General features: G+C 53.2%; 8 protein-coding genes across 8 annotated transcripts; 3 read left to right on the top strand and 5 right to left on the bottom strand.

Annotated features, from left to right (window-relative positions):
* Positions 1-118: 118 nt before the first annotated feature.
* BJX67DRAFT_264456 (uncharacterized protein) lies at positions 119-1,035 on the bottom strand. Its single transcript, XM_071026408.1, has one exon. It carries the CDS (start codon positions 862-864, stop codon positions 337-339), a length of 528 nt encoding a protein of 175 aa, XP_070882211.1. The 5' UTR covers positions 865-1,035; the 3' UTR covers positions 119-336.
* BJX67DRAFT_264337 (dTDP-4-dehydrorhamnose reductase family protein) lies at positions 985-2,482 on the bottom strand. Its single transcript, XM_071026404.1, has 4 exons — positions 2,087-2,482; positions 1,973-1,992; positions 1,199-1,910; positions 985-1,135 (listed from the first exon to the last, which is right to left on the bottom strand). Exons 1-4 carry the CDS (start codon positions 2,266-2,268, stop codon positions 1,105-1,107), a joined length of 945 nt encoding a protein of 314 aa, XP_070882210.1. The 5' UTR covers positions 2,269-2,482; the 3' UTR covers positions 985-1,104.
* A 626-nt stretch (positions 2,483-3,108) lies between these two features.
* BJX67DRAFT_374695 (uncharacterized protein) lies at positions 3,109-7,420 on the top strand (the record flags this gene model as incomplete). Its single annotated transcript, XM_071031587.1, has 7 exons — positions 3,109-4,711; positions 5,318-5,383; positions 5,443-5,510; positions 5,576-5,743; positions 5,851-6,404; positions 6,462-7,097; positions 7,162-7,420. The coding sequence occupies 7 exons, from the start codon at positions 3,109-3,111 to the stop codon at positions 7,418-7,420; spliced, it is 3,354 nt and encodes a 1,117-aa protein (XP_070882209.1).
* Positions 7,421-7,646: 226 nt separating this feature from the next.
* On the bottom strand, positions 7,647-8,800 carry BJX67DRAFT_264366 (uncharacterized protein). Its single transcript, XM_071026405.1, has one exon. It carries the CDS (start codon positions 8,487-8,489, stop codon positions 7,872-7,874), a length of 618 nt encoding a protein of 205 aa, XP_070882208.1. The 5' UTR covers positions 8,490-8,800; the 3' UTR covers positions 7,647-7,871.
* Positions 8,801-11,131, top strand: BJX67DRAFT_264367 (uncharacterized protein). Its single transcript, XM_071026406.1, has 2 exons — positions 8,801-10,573; positions 10,681-11,131. Exons 1-2 carry the CDS (start codon positions 9,111-9,113, stop codon positions 10,868-10,870), a joined length of 1,653 nt encoding a protein of 550 aa, XP_070882207.1. The 5' UTR covers positions 8,801-9,110; the 3' UTR covers positions 10,871-11,131.
* A 1,868-nt stretch (positions 11,132-12,999) lies between these two features.
* Positions 13,000-13,656, bottom strand: BJX67DRAFT_264321 (uncharacterized protein). The gene has a single exon (XM_071026403.1). The coding sequence runs from the start codon at positions 13,480-13,482 to the stop codon at positions 13,153-13,155; it is 330 nt and encodes a 109-aa protein (XP_070882206.1). The 5' UTR covers positions 13,483-13,656; the 3' UTR covers positions 13,000-13,152.
* A 445-nt stretch (positions 13,657-14,101) lies between these two features.
* Positions 14,102-15,305, top strand: BJX67DRAFT_390689 (translocation channel protein TIM22). Its single transcript, XM_071034668.1, has 3 exons — positions 14,102-14,382; positions 14,461-14,556; positions 14,628-15,305. Exons 1-3 carry the CDS (start codon positions 14,266-14,268, stop codon positions 14,961-14,963), a joined length of 549 nt encoding a protein of 182 aa, XP_070882205.1. The 5' UTR covers positions 14,102-14,265; the 3' UTR covers positions 14,964-15,305.
* A 30-nt stretch (positions 15,306-15,335) lies between these two features.
* BJX67DRAFT_384842 (general substrate transporter) lies at positions 15,336-16,640 on the bottom strand (the record flags this gene model as incomplete). Its single annotated transcript, XM_071033734.1, has 3 exons — positions 15,336-15,671; positions 15,751-16,041; positions 16,110-16,640. The coding sequence occupies 3 exons, from the start codon at positions 16,638-16,640 to the stop codon at positions 15,336-15,338; spliced, it is 1,158 nt and encodes a 385-aa protein (XP_070882204.1).
* Between the last annotated feature and the right edge of the window lie 43 nt (positions 16,641-16,683).

Raw genomic sequence — 16,683 nt, 5'->3', positions numbered from 1 at the left:
TCGCATGCGATTTCGGATTTCCGTTTGCGATTCAGTCGGGATTCGGTTCGAGGACGGAGACAGTGCGCGGGCGAGAATTTTGAACAAAACACACTGATTGCAATAGGTATGTTCCTTGTTAGACAGCATGAGCCAGCAAAGGTTTCAGAGATACCTCTGTCGGCGAGGTGCTATTGCCCTCTTAAAGGCTGCAAAGACGTTTCACAGGCGTTTCTGTGGTCTGATTCCAGCGCCTGAAGAGGAACAAAGGCGAATCGCACCCCGTCGGAGAAAGTAGGAGAGGGGAGATCGATTTTTAATCGCAGCCAGGCGCCTGGATCAAGTGGAGATTTTAAATCAGGTACTCGGCGAGTCGCTGGTTGTTTTGCGACAGTGGACCTGCAGCGCGAACCACCTGCTCAAGGCAAGGTGGCGCCCCAGAACGAGACGAGCCACCGCAGTTCCAGTTGGAGGAGTGCTTGTCGTCGAGTCAAATGCACGAACAGCTGTTCGGCGACGATCGCATCCCCCGTCCAAGGCCCGAAAACAAGGCAGAGAGCAGGGCTCAAAATTCCTCCAAGGCCAAAACGCCCAGCGCAGTCCTTGGGGGAGAAAACCGGACTGGGTGCGGGAAATTACTGGCGCAAGTTTTATGAGGTCGGTCGGCCCCAGGAAAAGAAACAGAAGCCAGTTCGCCAAGGAAAGCCGTGAACTGTGCCTGCATGAAGTCTGGTCCTGAAGTGGTTCCCTCGATGGGTCAAGGAGATCACTCGAAGAGGATGAAAGTGGTCCAGCCTGATCATCCCACGCTTGCGGGAGATGTGCAGCGGGCGACAAAAGCTCATGAAATGAAATGAGAGTGAGACACGGAAAAGAATTGCACATCCAACCTCTTCAACATTGGCTGGCTCCATTTCTCTGTCAGGGATAATTCGCCATAGTATACATTTTGCCAACAGGCCTCAGATTGCTGTCCTCTCATACGTTGTGCGCGCTGTGTGTCTCTTCCACCGACTTCATCCTTCGTCAAGACACAATAACCCACTATTCGCTTGGCAGATTGCTTTTTATATTTCACTCAAATTATCCCAAGTTCCAATTTGCCAGTTCGAGACCAGTTGCACGTCATTTCTTGTGCGTCCCGAGGTGCTTCCGCCTAGTTTCTCGTGTTAGCCCTGACTGGGAACAAATAGCTGGGCGATCCCAATAGGACACTCACCACCACTCGACAAAGTTGACAGTCTGCAAATCTATCCCCAGCTCTTTCAAGGCCTTGGTCGAAAGATGCGTATCATAAGGTCGCTGCACAGATGCGTTCGGATCGTTCCCTTCCTTGTTTCGAATCATTCCCTTCAATTCTAAACCCAATATCTCCGCAAGTTTCTCGCAAATCTCATACTTCGTCATCCGGTCTTCCGAGGAGAACTGAAGGATCTTCGGGAGCTCACGAATGCGACCACGCTCCCTGAGATATTTGATCACAATATCACGGAGCACGCGCGCCACGTCCTCAGTGTTGGTAGGGTATCGCAGAGCCCAGTCATCCATCTTTACGCCCGCGTTCTCATCCTGGGCCTTCCACACAGCGTCAACCAGAGTATTGACAGCACTTTCAGAATTATCATTTGCGGTACCGTACAGAACCGGTACACGGACGACAACACCCATCCCGTTCTGCTTGGTCGCCTCGAGCACGGCTAACTCCCCATCCCGCTTCAGCCGGCCGTACAAGTTTGGGGCCTTTGTCTCTGCATCGGCCTCGTACGGTGCATCCCCTTCCAGCCCCGGGAAGACGTAATCCGTGGAGATATACACCAGAAATATATTACGACTAGATGTCAATTCTGCGAGCGTGCGAGTGGCGTCAACATTTATCCGGCGTGCTTTTTCAGGGTTCTTGTCACAAAGGTCGGGAAAACGATTGGCAGCACCTGCGGGGAGAGGTCAGTCCCGGTTTCAAGCGGAAGGGGCGCTTTCTCATCAGAAAACGCACAGTGGATGACAATCTGAGGTCTATACAGTCCGTATTAGTATTGATCTGGTCTGGTTTCCAATGGCACCCATAACACGCCGCTCGACCCCAGCACGCCGATATTCATTTACATACTTAGCTTCATCCAGGAGGCTCTTGATATCATCTGGTTTCTCCAGGTCAGCCTTGATGATTGTAGGTGGGTTTGGTCGCGAAAAGCCCTGGCCAACAGTGAGACAGCCGGAGCGCTTGAATCTTTCGAAAACCTGTCGGCCAAGTAGGCCGCTAGCCCCCGTTACAAGAACAGTAGTCGCCATTTTCCCAGGGATTGGGGTGGATGAGATGGGAGGGTTGTACTTTCCTCCAGCTGAGCTTGGAGGGGGGTAACAGATCTGGCGGGGCACGGGCTTAATGACGTAACAGCGGAACCCAGTCGGTGCGCCAACAGTACCTCTTCGACACAATCAGGAACAGCTGGAAAATCGGGCCCAGAACTCCCAGGAGAAGGCTTCGTCCGTCAGATTGTGGTCTCAAGAGAATGCCGCCCAGTCATGGCAATGGCGAGTCGTGCCAGCTTGATGCTGATCCGCCAGGTACGAAAGCGATTCAGACGAGAGCCACGAGAGCTTCAAGGGGCCTTAGCAAGAGGAGGCTGACAGATAGCTCTGGAGGAACCGGAACTACGATGCATGGTTTCACAATCATCGGTAGAGATTGCTCGAAATCTGGTGGTCTGGAGAAGAGCGTCACTCCCCATCGTTCAAGGGGCTCTGATGCCATTCGCCATGCTCCGAATTGTAACTATTGCCCGGCAGTATCTGGCAACGACTGAATTGTCGGAGTTCCTTTTCCGGGGCATGGAAGCGACCGCAATGCCAGGCGGTGGTTTGGCGGCTCGCAGGACAACCAGCTTGAGGCGCCCGGGCGGATATTTTCTCCTTGCCGATAAATTCCATCCAATTGGATACATAACAGTGAGATTTCCGCGGCCTATCATTCGTTGAACGCAAATTCGGTCCGACGACTCAATGTTGCCGATACCGGGCGAAGGAAAAACAGCTGACTAAGCGAGGCTTCTGCTGGATTGCATCCCACAGTTGAGTTCGGAGACTTTAAAGAGCAGGTCGCAAAGACTCGTGAGCAACACCGACGACGCCATGTCTGGGGCTCGGAATTTTTCAGTCGCCCTTCGACGGACTCGCATACCTCGGCCGCGCTTTCTTGGGCGGCCCACCGTCTCTCAATTCCCTGCCGCGACCATTACTCGCACTTTCAAACAAGCGTCAGCACTACGAGCGACGAAGGAAGTAAAGCACACGAGCGACGCTTATCCCAACCTGAAACGCGATCCTAACCTTGCTGAAATTACTGCGGAGGATGTGAAATACTTCAAACAACTGCTGGGCTCTGGATCGGCCGTGATCGACGGGGTGACAACCGATGCTACGGACGACATTGAACCATTCAATGGCGATTGGATGCGCAAATACCGTGGACACACGAAACTCGTCCTCAAGCCGCAATCGAAGGAGGAAGTTAGTGAGATTCTCAAATACTGCAATGGGAAGAAGCTGGCTGTTGTGCCCCAGGGAGGAAACACAGGATTGGTCGGCGGTTCCGTACCAGTGTTCGATGAGATCGTGATCAATACGTCGCGGATGAACAAGATTCGTTCATTTGATGAGGCTTCGGGGGTGTTGGTCATGGACGCTGGTGTTATCCTTGAAGTGGCCGATCAGTACCTGGCTGAGCGTCATCATCTCTTTCCGCTTGACCTTGGTGCGAAGGGTTCATGCCATGTTGGAGGCAATGTGGCTACGAACGCTGGGGGACTACGCTTGCTTCGCTACGGCAGTCTTCACGGAACAGTCCTCGGTGTTGAAGCAGTCCTACCTGATGGCACAATCTTTGACGGCTTGTCGACACTGCGAAAGAACAACACTGGTTACGATTTGAAGCAGCTATTTATTGGCTCAGAAGGCACAATCGGTATCATCACTGGCGTTTCAATTTTGTGCCCTCCCCGGCCGAAAGCTGTCAACGTTGCCTACTTCGGCCTGGAGAGCTATGATCAGGTTCGACAGGCCTTCGGCGAGGCCAAGAAACAGCTTTCCGAAATTCTCTCTGCGTTCGAGCTTATGGATGGCCGCTCCCAAAAGCTTGTCCGCCAGTCCACCGGCAACAAATATCCTCTAGAGGGCGAATATCCCTTCTACTGCCTGGTGGAGACCAGCGGGTCTAACGCTGAACACGATATGGAAAAGCTGGAGACCTTTCTGGAGAGCATCATGGGTGAAGGTATTGTTGCTGACGGTGTCCTAGCCCAAGATGAGACCCAGTTCCAGAGTATCTGGCGCTGGCGAGAAGGCATCACTGAAGCCCTGAGCCATCTCGGCGGTACTTACAAGTACGACGTGTCTATCCCCCTTCCCGAGCTGTACCAGCTCGTGGACGACTGCCGCGAGCGGCTGACAAAGCTTGGATTCGTCGGGGACGACGAATCCCTTCCCGTCCGTGCGGTAGTTGGATACGGTCACATGGGCGACTCGAATCTGCACCTCAACATCGCTGTCCGGCAATACAACAAAGAGGTTGAGAAGGCTATTGAGCCCTGGGTGTACGAATGGATCCAGAAACGAAACGGCAGTATCAGTGCTGAACATGGCCTGGGTGTTGCTAAGAAGGAATTCATTGGCTACAGCCAAAATAATACTAACATTGGACTCATGAAACAGCTCAAAGCGTTGTATGATCCGGTAAGTACACTACTGCAGCCAATATGGAGCACAGGAGCTAATACTCCATTAGAACGGAATCTTGAACCCTTACAAGTATATATAAACAGCGCATTATCATATGCATATCAAGCCACAGCATGTACTACAACATGTGAATAATCGATTATTAGCGACCCACTTTGACCCATTTCGCAAGCTGGATCGTTCTCTGTAGTTCAGGTTGGGCCAGAAAAAAACATCTGTTGCCTTAGGCCGAAATTCAAAAACTGGCTGACTAAGCCCACATTGCGCGACGCCTGAGGCGGCTAGATCCAGTGGTTGCCATGCGCTACCGCCGCTGTTGTTTCTCCCTGTACCATGAACTGCGGAATCGCCATCCATTGGATGTTGAGCGATGGACCCTGGGGCCCCTCAAGTAATCGAGCTTGATTGATTGACATCGCTCTCCAACTTCCTTCCTGTATTTTTTTTTCAAGGTGGCTTGCTCGACCTGTTCTGCGCAGCGACAGGCTCTTGCTGGGCGGGAATCAGGGAGCTGTCTGGGCACCCCTTGTTTTTGCTTTTCCATATCTTCCGGTCCCGATTAGCTCCCGCCCCTGAGCTTCAAGCTTCGAGGGTTGAACGGCAGTCGGAATGTCGCGAGCCATGGCGGACGATATGGCAAGTCGGTACCAGATGATGGAGGAACTGGGAAGTGAGTGCTAAAATCAGGCCAATTGAACCCATTGTGAAAGCTGACGTGTTGTCGCAAAGGTGGAAGCTTCGGAACGGTATACAAGGCGATTGACAAGACGACGGGGGAGATTGTCGCGATTAAGCATGTGAGTATTTCTTCTGTCTGCCGCCGACCCTATCAGGCCCAATTGACCCCGTGGCTCTATTCTAGATTGATCTTGAGTCGAGCGAAGATGACATCCAGGAAATTCAGCAAGAGATCTCCGTTCTGGCGACATGCGCAAGCCCCTATGTGACGCAGTACTACGCAAGCTTCCTTCGAGGACACAAGCTCTGGATTGTGATGGAGTATCTGGGCGGAGGGTCGTGTCTAGACTTGGTGAATACCCATTATCTCGCTTTGGTGGGGGGTCGAGCTAACTGGGAACTGCGTTGTAGCTGAAACCCGGTGTGTTCAACGAAGCGCACGTTGCCATTGTCTGCCAGCAGCTTCTCCAAGGTCTAGATTACCTGCATAGCGAAGGGAAAATCCATCGCGACGTCAAAGCAGCCAACGTTCTCCTTTCGCACACTGGCAAAGTGAAGCTGGGAGATTTCGGGGTTGCTGCACAACTCATCAACATCAAGTCTCAACGCAACACTTTTGTCGGAACTCCATTCTGGATGGCCCCGGAGGTTATCCAACAGGCTGGCTACGATTACAAAGCGGATATTTGGTCTCTTGGTATTACTGCGATGGAAATAATCAACGGGGAGCCACCGCACGCGAGTACACATCCAATGAAGGTGTTGTTCCTGATCCCGAAAGAGCCGGCTCCTCGGCTACAGGGCGATGGATACAGCAATGCGTTCAAGGACTTTATTGCACAGTGTTTGACCAAGGACCCGGAGCGCCGACCGAGTGCAAAGGAGTTGTTGAGACACAAGTTCATCCGAAATGCTGGCAAGACAGAAGCGTTGCAAGAGCTGATTCAGCGGAAGCAGGATTGGGATGCTGGCCGAGGTGTCTCACGAAACGTCAAGTACTATGCGGAGTCTCTGTATGCGATCTTAGGAACTCGGGGACACGGACAACGGCTGACTGTTTGGTGATCTAGTAATACGATTACGCACCTGAAAGACGACGATGGCTGGGTATTTGACACTGTGAAGGCGCCCACCATGGTCATCAGAGAAGACTCCGATGACTCCGAGAATGTGTCGAACGTTAGGGATCCTCTCTATGACGATTCCGCTGAGATGGTGGAAAATCTACGTATCTCCAGTCCGCCAAACAGACAAAAACACCCCAATAACACCGCCGTGCGTCGCATCCCCGCACCTGAGCGCAGTCCTTCTCTTAGACGGCCGAAGCGACGATCCAGTGGTGTAAAGCAACCACTTGGGGTAGATTTGACGTTCGGCAACAGCCCGTCGACGGTCCGCCAATTCCGCCGCGTGTCTGACAAGGTCCCAACCGAGGATTCGCACTTATCCCAGCCACTAGGCAGAGCGGAGGAGAACTCGAGTCCCAAGTCTTTGTACTCCGAGCCGGCGAGCAAAGAAGCCCAGCTAGGGCGACGGGCGTATACAAAGGCTGTGGGTCTCGCGTGCCAGGAGGTTTTGGGAACGACCGGAGATCAAGAAAAGCGGGAAACGATTTCGCGGCTTGCGGAGGCTTTCAGTGACCTGGAAATGGTCGACCCAGAGGGCCTATACCACATTCTCAGGGCCACAAATGAGAAGTTGATCAGGTGAGTCGTCAACAGAACCGAATCAAGTGCTTCCGCTGGTGATGCTAACGGAACCTTGGGTCAGCGACTCCAAGCTGTCAACTCTCGTCCCACAAGCTCCACCTCCCGAATCCCCACAGCGGCCACGCCTCGTTCTCGCTCAAAACAACCCACACCTGAAGAGTCACCGACGGCGCCAATCTGCGGTAATGGCTGAGCCGAATCAACAGCCGCAGAATCTCCCGGGCCAGCCGGTAGCAGGCATGGAGCACATCAAACAACTTTCTGACGTGCTTTATCAACGGTGGTCTGAAGGTCTCCGCAACCGGTGGCCCGGAGTATAAAACCGACTTTTCCTCGTGCTCCATATGATACCCAAGGCATTTAGCTGCCTGGTCCTTCGATTTGTACGACGCTCGTTTTTGCCAACACCATACACCATAATACCCTCGTTTTCTGCATGGGTTTGCGAGCGTGAGATCCCTCTGGAGGCCTCGTATCGTCGAGGCTCACTCCATTTTGCATGGCTTGCTGCTACCGCCCCCCTAGCACCGCTAATACGCACTTGTGATGTTGACGGTCGCTCCAGAGCTGGTTCTGGACGGAATTTTCTGCTATTTCTTTCCAGTGAAATATTTCCCCTTTGAGCTTGTGATTATCTGACGACTCCGCCCTGTCAGACGCCTGGCGTCATCCATATCTTCCCTTCGTTGCTCATTTTGGACTAACCCTTTATATTTGTGAGATACATGAGGTGTTGGTGTTTGTAGGTATTGCAATTTGGTTCTTGTACATTTAGAGCTGGGTATTCGTACCGGATTTATAAGATAATAGGACTCTTCTGATCATCAGGGCTTCTTTTGGATTATATAGCCCCTTCAAGCGGTTTAGGGACATCCCGATTCTCTCGCCCAAATGTTCACTGCGCAGCAAAAGCGAAGCGCCCAAGGAACTGCTCGCCCACCACGGGACCACTCCGTCCGCTTTTTGGGCGTGAACCGCAGCTTGTATTGAGCCGGCGTCTGAGGCGTTCACGGTAGCTACGAAGTTCCGCCGCATTTTAGAAGGCAGAGGCAGGCGAGGCGCTGAATCCGTGCGGCTCCGAAGAGTATCTCGTTCGGAATCCGCCTGTCGCCGTCGATAGTCATCATAGTCTGCGCATTGAAGTGAGAGGTGATGAAGGAGCGAAACATCACGACATATCGTTTGGAACTTGCCCTCTCTCAAGATCGGATTCAGCATGAACAAGTCTCGGACAATAGTGGGGGAGGGCCAATCCATCCGGGCAGCACGGACTCGTCTTGACGCCGTAAGGAAGCGCGTTACGCTGCTCAAATCATCGAGAAGGCCGAGGATCTCGAGGATTAGGTCGGCGGGGAGTCGGTCAAACGGGCCCAGAGGAGGTGTTGTCATGGGAGAGGCATGTTCATCGTCAGCTGTGATGTCTTGCCAGCTCAATCAACAGCCTGCGGACAGCGCCGTTTGAGGCCATTTCGACGGTGCTCGTCCACATGGAGCGAGTCAACCACACCACCTCCAGCATCCGTCCCCAGCACCATCTTCCATCGGCATCAAGAAGTGAACAATAATGTCATCGGTCTTCCTCGCGCTAATTCCAAATTCGCCGATCGGCCCCTGAACTGACTGAAATGGAAGGGATACGCGTGGCGGGCCGCCTGGGGAGTCCCAGACGTGCTAAAGCAGCAGACTAATTAAACGGCAGTCCTGAGCTCTGGGCTTCACCACCAACTCTCCACGACGACCTCTTATTCTTAACTCTCACCTCAATTTCTCCGTCCTCCGGATTCTATCTTCTTCCCTTCTCTCATCCAGGCGTGCGAGGATCCCCACACGCCCACGCTCCTTTCCTCGCTCTTTTCTCCAGTCAGCCTCCTCGTTTCCTTTTGTCCAACCCCTTTCACTCACTTTCGTCCTTCGCTTCCTGGGCTCGTCGGATTGTATCGCTGGAATGCCGTGACCCTATCGCCGTCCCCTCGATAAGCTCGCTTGTTGTGCCGTCGTTCCTGATTCGCGATGGCGGATTCTCCGGGAACGACCCAGGCGGAATCCACGCCGAAACCGTCCCAAACAATGACCGCCTCGATCTCTGCGACTGAAGCGTTGCCGCCGCCACAGTCGAAGCGATCGTCTCTTCCTCCTCGCCCTCACGGTGCTGCTCGCCATACCAAACGCTTGACCTTGAACTTCCCAATCAATACCCAAGGAATCGCTTTCAACCCCAGCGCCTCGTCGTCACCGTCTGGATCAATGACACCCGCTACTCGATCGTCCGCGCGACAGTCTCCGGTTCACACTATCTCCACACCTCCGTTTGACGGCCACGATGACGGCACGAGCCTGCTGAGGGCTATCGCCTCTCAGGAGCGAAGAGTACTGGAGCTTCGTGAGGAACTACAACGGGCTGAAACGGAGCTGGATTCGTTGAAGAGACAATGGGCAGCCTCGGAAACGACTCGGAAGCGGACAGAAGTCAACCATCGTGCGGAAGCTATGCAGCCTCTCAAATCTCCGGACGTAGCGCCTAGTGCTACTGCGCTGTACGCCCACAGCCGGGAGCAGAGTGTCAGCGGTACTGCGAGCCCCGTCCCTACCCAAGTCAGACTCAGCCGAGAGCTGGAAAGACGCCAAAGTGTGCTGGCGGCCGCAGCTGCAGCTGGAACCTCTGTTTCAGCAAATGGCCGGCGAGTCTTTCAAGGATCTCATACACGGGCTTTGTCTTTGTTATCGCCCGCCCCAGGCTCCGGAGGCAAGCAGTCAAACTCCGATTCCGACTCGATGCAGATGGACAATGACCGCGGAAGCCGGCCTCCACGATCGGCCACCATGCCGTCCGTCGATCGCAGTGCACCACCCACTACAGGAACACCGACCGAGGATATGATAACTCAGTGGCGTAAGACGATGCCGATGCCGATGCCTCCTGCCTCGCGGGACCTGCTCATGCGCACGGGCAAACAGATGGCTTCAGACCTGAAGGAGGGACTGTGGACTTTCTTGGAAGACATCAGACAAGCAACTGTTGGAGACGAAGGGATCAATGCCACCGCATCGCGGACGATGCAACCCTCCCGCAACCGCGACTCCAGTTCCACCTCCCGAAGCCGAGATCGATTATCCGTACAAATAGGGGCCCCGTCACAATCGCCGTCGTCCGCAAGTAAGAGGACGAGGACAAAAACAAGTGGTAATAACTCCAAGTCCGCGGACATAGAGGCCTCGTTCTGGAGTGAATTCGGCATTGATTCATCTGCCCAGAAGTCCCCAAACGCTCTCAGAACACCGCAAACACCCGGCGCTCCTCCGAACAGTCACAAGCGCGGAGATCCCAACACGCTCGACGTGGACGAAACCTGGGATGATTGGGATACACCACAACCGAAGAAGTCACATACACCCTCGTCGAGCCGGTCTACCATCGAATCCCGCCAGGACCAGTCGCCGGTCACCCAAACGAGTAGTCCTCGTACCAGTACTAGGTAGGTTTTGGCTTGCATATCGAGCGTGAGACATGTCTTGTTTCATTACCCCCTTTTCTCAAATTCTACTGCTCTTGTGTCAGATAAACTTGTCTGACGGGTTTCAGCTTCGGTGACTGGCGCCACGATATCCCCGACCCTAGCGTGTCAGATGGTATCCCCTGGCCAGCTCTGACACAAGCTGCACCCCCGAACCTCACCCGCACGGCGGCAAATCTCATGGCGGAATGGGAGCGCAGCCTTTCACCGTCGCCGCTGGGCTCCCCATCCCTCGGCAAAGCCAGCAAGAAACAGTAAAGCCGTGAATACAACTTGGTCTCAAGACTTTTCTTTTTAACGGCCACTTCTCCAACTCAGTCTCCGGCGCTGAAACTGGGCGAGCGCAACTGAACCGCTGTATATATGGACACGAACGAATGTGTACGATCTCTTTTTATACGTTCTCGCGGACCGAACTGTTACTATCTTGAGCATGACGGGAATACGGCTTCACGGAGTATTACGATTTGGGTCTTGATTGCCTCTTGACCTTGATGATGAGTGGTTTTGCTATATTATATTTCTTTCTCATGAAGCCTTTTTTTTTTGTCTCTTACTTTCTTTACCAGAGTCTCAGGTGGCAGCCGTGGGTGTACCTCTGGCGACCGTTGCCTCCACGTTTTAGACGTATCCCGTCTGACGATGTACCTTATTGACTTGATTATGAAGGTGTAAGCCATTACCATTAATGAAACCTGACTACTTGCCATGTCCCCCAACTCCGCGAGCGCTTCCCCAGGTTTGAGGTCGGACACCAAGTTTAATGACCTCAGGTAGGTAATGAAAGTCTCTCTCACCTTGGACGAGACGAACAACGCTTATCAATGCACAAGTGCGGAGGCTTCATCTGACTTCCAGGTTGCAGCTGACTCCTTTATGAGGCGAGCTGCAGGAGATGTCCAAGACAGCCAATCACACACGCTTGTGGATTACGGCAAGGCTGTCTTTGAGGTACAGTCGTTCGGTGATAGGCTGGCTTGCTCATACTCGAGGCTGCAAGAAGATTACGATCAAATGGCGACGAGGCAGAGCAGCTGCCCAGCTGACCTGAAAATTATGAGTGAGAGGCTCTCTCCCCTTTTCTCTTCAAACTTCTCGGGCTCACCTTCGGTGTGTTTCCCCCGCCACGTCAAAAATTAATCACCAAGAAAGAGTCACCGAAGCAAGATGTGCTGGAGAATCCACAAAACCCGTGCTCGCTTTCCCGACTGCACAGAGAAATCTCGCAAAAACTGTCTGAACTATGACCCCGTCGACGACCACATTCGATGGTGTGTTCTCGCCGAACAACGGGGTCGTCTATGTTCAAATATCATCCCAACGTCGCAGGGAGCCTCGACGAAACGGCGGATGAACTGCCCTCGGCATCGCAGCAGGGTTGCACCAACGCAGCCGGCTGTGAATCGCTGGTTTTGGTACGGAAGAGGGTTGCTTTTGGGGCGGAGTGTGCATGCTGCTGCTTGAGATATGTTTCGTTCGTCGTGGGAGGCTTGACCGACTGAGCCTTTCGGAGATCTTAAAATGCCGTCAACGATGTCAGGGCCTGCCTCAAACTCTCCAACCCGGCAGACCCCAAGCCGCCGAACAGATCTGCTTGGTGACGGAACACCAAAGCCCCGTTGCGGGTGTGCCTAGTGGTCGGATGGTCGCATGGGTATACAATAGGACAGAAAGGGTTATCTTGAATTGTTGAATCATTCGGGGTGTGGCTAAGTTCGGGGGAAAGGTCGTGCGACGAGATTTCGTATACCTAAGGTATTATACGGTTAACCTCGGGGAGGAGCGCTCTGGAGTCCTGAGCATCTTCCTCCCGTCATTCAGGGGTCCATCCAATCCTAGAGAGAAGGAGCCTGAATAAGGAAGTTACGAATGATGGATCACGATATACGGATGGTTTCACAGTGTTTCAAGTTATTCTCAATTAAGGCGAGTACCTATGAGTAGGCTGAGACACTTTCGAATCGTACGACGACGCTTGCCGACTCGGAGGAACCCTGTACCGCAACGCCACATCTAATCGTAACGTTCGCTCGCCGCTACCAAGAGTGTCGAGGTTGGTCGAGGATGCCATGTACCTCAGTCCTGAACAGCAAACCGTCTGGGTCGCAACCCAGCCGCTCTAATAGCTCATCCACACGGGGCTGCCAATAAAACTCAACGCGAAAGTCCCTGACGTGCTTGATGGACACCAGGTCCTGCATGAGGCTGACCGGTTCGCTGTCCCTCACAACCATCCCACCGTGTTATGCCGGAGACCCTCTATGTGGTCCCTAACCCTGCGACATGCATTTCCCCAGCCACTTATTGTCTGTTCTTGTTGCCCAGTAGCCCTGGGGTGAACTAGCCGTATATCAAGATGCAAGGTCCTTATCATTGCCAGCCGATCCAAACGCATAACTAGCGGGAACTCAACAAGCGGTCGGGCTTGTCGAACATGGATAATATAGTAAGTATAGAGAAGCCCGATTGCCTCAGAGTAGACCCTTCGGCACGAGCACAGCAATCCCAGTATTGTTACAGGCCGTTGACCGTGTCGTGGCTCATCTTGCTGGACAGTCCCATCGAAGAAATGCCATCATTGGGGGGCAGCAAGCGTGCTGCCAGCCGCTAACGTTCCTTTCGACAGAGTCGGTGCACCGAATACCAAACAATCGCTTATGAGTGCTAGTAATGTGGACCACCTGATTGCCCTCGGGTGCCAGCACCTCCTCGTACATCAGCAGGCGGATATCCGGGTTGAGTTGATTGAAGAGCCTTGAATTCTGTCGCAGCTTCAAGCCTGGGAAAATAGATTTGTTTCCGCAAGACGGTGGTGATAGTGAGCGGTGATGTTTCGGAAGTGCCCCTGGGACTCGCCGCGCCACGACCATCCTGTGGAATCAAGGTCTAGCCATGTTTCTCGGGGTACTTGTCTTCACAACCGCGGTGCACAGAGACACACACATCACAATGCACAAGGGCTAATAGCGATAAGCGCCAGCCAGATTGTCGCTTCTTTGGCATAATGTACGACTTTCCTGCCGGGAGCATTTTCTTCGGTCCTCATCTTTCGGCGAGCACTAGCAGTGAGAAATAGCTACCGGCAGACTGCGGACGATCAGCCCTTCGTAAGTCTCAACTGGAGCGACAAGGCTGTCAGAAAGGGAGAATCTCTCTTGGTGGACGTCATCTTCTCGCCTTCCATCCAGGTGCCAATGCCCAAGTAGCCAAGTCCTCAGATGGGGTTTAGCTTGTTTGCGTTTGATACCATTGGCAAAATTGTTCAAAGTTCAAGTCACACTCCGAACAAACGTCGCTCGCTCTCGAATTCCGTAGGGAAGCGCATCCAGACCCCGGAGTTAACCATGCTCTGTTGTGGTGGCGATTCTATCAAATCCATAGTTTTACTAGAGTCACATGATCTCAAGTCTGTCAACTTTCATTCACGTGACTAAACTGCACATTTGGCCTCTCCAGCTCACCAGAAATAAATTCTCTCTCATCGGCTCTGGGGTTGAGAGAAATCATCGGGCTTCACTTTTGATCTCTGTCGCGATTTCATTATTTTATTCCACCATACTCTGCGTGGATACCCATCAGTACCGCATATACCCTTTGGGTATACCCTTAATATTAGCATTTTGCTTTCCTAATCCGGATTCGATTCTCTCGTCATGAACTTCCCAGGAACGAGCGGCTCCTCCGCCGCTGGCATGGCCGGCTTCGGGGGCCTCGGTGGAGCTAGCGGTGCGCAAGGCATGTCCGAGCAAGAGCAAGCTATGGTGAAAATGGTTCGTCAATCTATGCTCTGTCATCCGCAACTTGGAACTTCCCAGTCCCGAACAACCTTCTAACCCGCCACACTGCAGATGCAAAACGCCATGGAATCATGTCCTCTGAAAACTGTCATCTCAGGGACAATGGGGTTCGGTCTCGGTGGTGTATTCGGCTTGTTCATGGCTAGTGTATGTCTTCCTCCCCTCCAATAAAGCCGCTAATCAGCATCACATGCTAACCCGAATCCTGCTACATACAGATGTCCTACGACTCTACATTCACCCCACAAGGCAAAGCTGTCGCCGATCTCCCCTGGCGGGAGGCTGTCCGCCGCGGCTTCAAAGACATGGGATCACGCTCCTGGTCCTCCGCGAAGAATTTCGGCATCGTCGGCGCCCTATACTCCGGAACGGAATGCTGCATTGAGGGACTGCGCGCGAAGAACGATCTCACGAACAGTGTCGCGGCGGGGTGTATTACCGGTGGAATTCTGGGTGCGAAGGCTGGTCCCCAAGCTGCGGCGTTTGGGTGTGTCGGTTTCGCGGCTTTTAGTGCGGCTATTGATGCTTATATGCGAATGCCAGAGAGTGACTGAGGAGGTGCATGGCAGAATCGGGCGAATTTGACCGCGCAAGACGGGCCTGGCCCACTTTATGTTCGGGACGTGAATTCTTGTGTCAGTGTTGACTGGGATGGCGTTATTTGGGATAGATGGGTTGCATATCGGCGTTGGGTATATGTATCAGCTTGTTAATGTGGTTTGTGAGTTACGACTCGCCGCTCGTGTATACTATTTCATGCATGTGTATAGACCAGATATGGATGGAGGATTGCAGAGAGCTAAATTTCATGCCAGTGGCGGATTAAGCTCATTCACGCGTTGTTCATCTGAGGCTTGCTCCTCTCCAGCGAGCCGTATATGTATCTATAAAACTCCCTTTTTTCACCCAACTTCTCTCCGTCAAACCTAAACAGTCCCCAACTCAACCACCCTTCCACCATACTTATTATCCTCCTCATCCCCCGCTTTTGCCTGGAAGCTCGCCAAAACCTCCCGATCCAGTCCCGTACATTGATACTGCTTGAACTTCCAAGCTGGAAGGCCCGAATCAAAGAGCTCGTCGACCTCCTCGAGACTTCGCCCCTTCAACTCCGGCATAAAGAACCAGGTCCAGATTGCGCCGACACTTGCACAGGCGCCCCAGACATACCCCAGTTTGGCGCCGAGGTTTGCACCGGGCGTTGAGAGGAGGTACGGCGTCGTGTAGACGACTACGAAGCCGACGACGACGTTCCATGCTGTCTGTTTTTGGTCATGTCTATCAGTACAGATATCAAGAGTGAGATGAGAAACCGAGAAAAGAGGGGAAAATGGTACGCACCGAGAGAGCCATCGTCTTCTCACGCAGCGTGGCTGTTCCGACTTCAGCGGCTGTGATATATGCCGCGGGCCCCAGCGTTGCGTGGAGAATCGCAGCGTATAGGATGAAAGAGGCGACCATTCCGTTCGTGTCTGATGTCGACCTGTTTGGTTTCGCGCCCAGCCCACCGATTAGACAGAGGAAGACGGCTTGCAGGTAGCAGCCGTGGAAGGTGAGGTCGCGACGGCCGAAGACGTCGAACATGTACATTCCGATTATGGCGGTGACAACGGAGACGCCGTTGTTTATGGCCTATACCCTTTTATTCAGCTGGGTTTTTTCCCCGTTTGTGGTAATGAGAGGGGAGGAGGAGGACTGACGGCATAAGCAAAGGCCTTATCGCCCAATCCAACCTGTTTGTAGAACGTCGGACCGTAGGAACTGCTGAAGGTGACCCCCGTCAGCTGTTGAAGGGACATAATCACCAAGGCAATCGAGGTGCGGCGTCGATTGGACGCATTGAAGAGGGCCTTCCACGGTGCCTTGTCAGATCTATTGTCGGAGTTCTCGAGAGCAACGATCTCAGCCTCACAGAGGCCCTCTTCAGCTGCCCTTTTAGGACGGAAGACCTTGAGGGCCTTGAGGGCGTCTGAACGCCGGTTCTTTGAGATCAACCAACGCGGGGAATTGGGTGTAAAGTATAGTCCTGATAGGATGATGAGGGCTGGAACCATTTGGACCCCCGTTGCGACCATCCATCCGGCGTCGGTGGTGAGTTTGGACAGACCCTCGTTGACGATACCGGCGATCAGGGATCCGAATGTGAGGAACAGTTGGATTGATCCGACGCAGAAGCCTCGCAGGGCTGCGGGACAGATCTCGGATTCGTAGGTTGGGACCACCTCGGGCATGTTAGGGCTGTTTCTGATAGCAGTGCGGCCAGGGACATACATT

The sequence above is a fragment of the Aspergillus lucknowensis genome (assembly GCF_044049455.1).
Source record: "Aspergillus lucknowensis strain CBS 449.75 chromosome Unknown BJX67scaffold_54, whole genome shotgun sequence".
Lineage (NCBI taxonomy): Eukaryota > Fungi > Ascomycota > Eurotiomycetes > Eurotiales > Aspergillaceae > Aspergillus > Aspergillus lucknowensis.
Note: the sequence above shows the minus strand (reverse complement) of the source record. Positions and strands in the feature narration are given on the sequence as shown.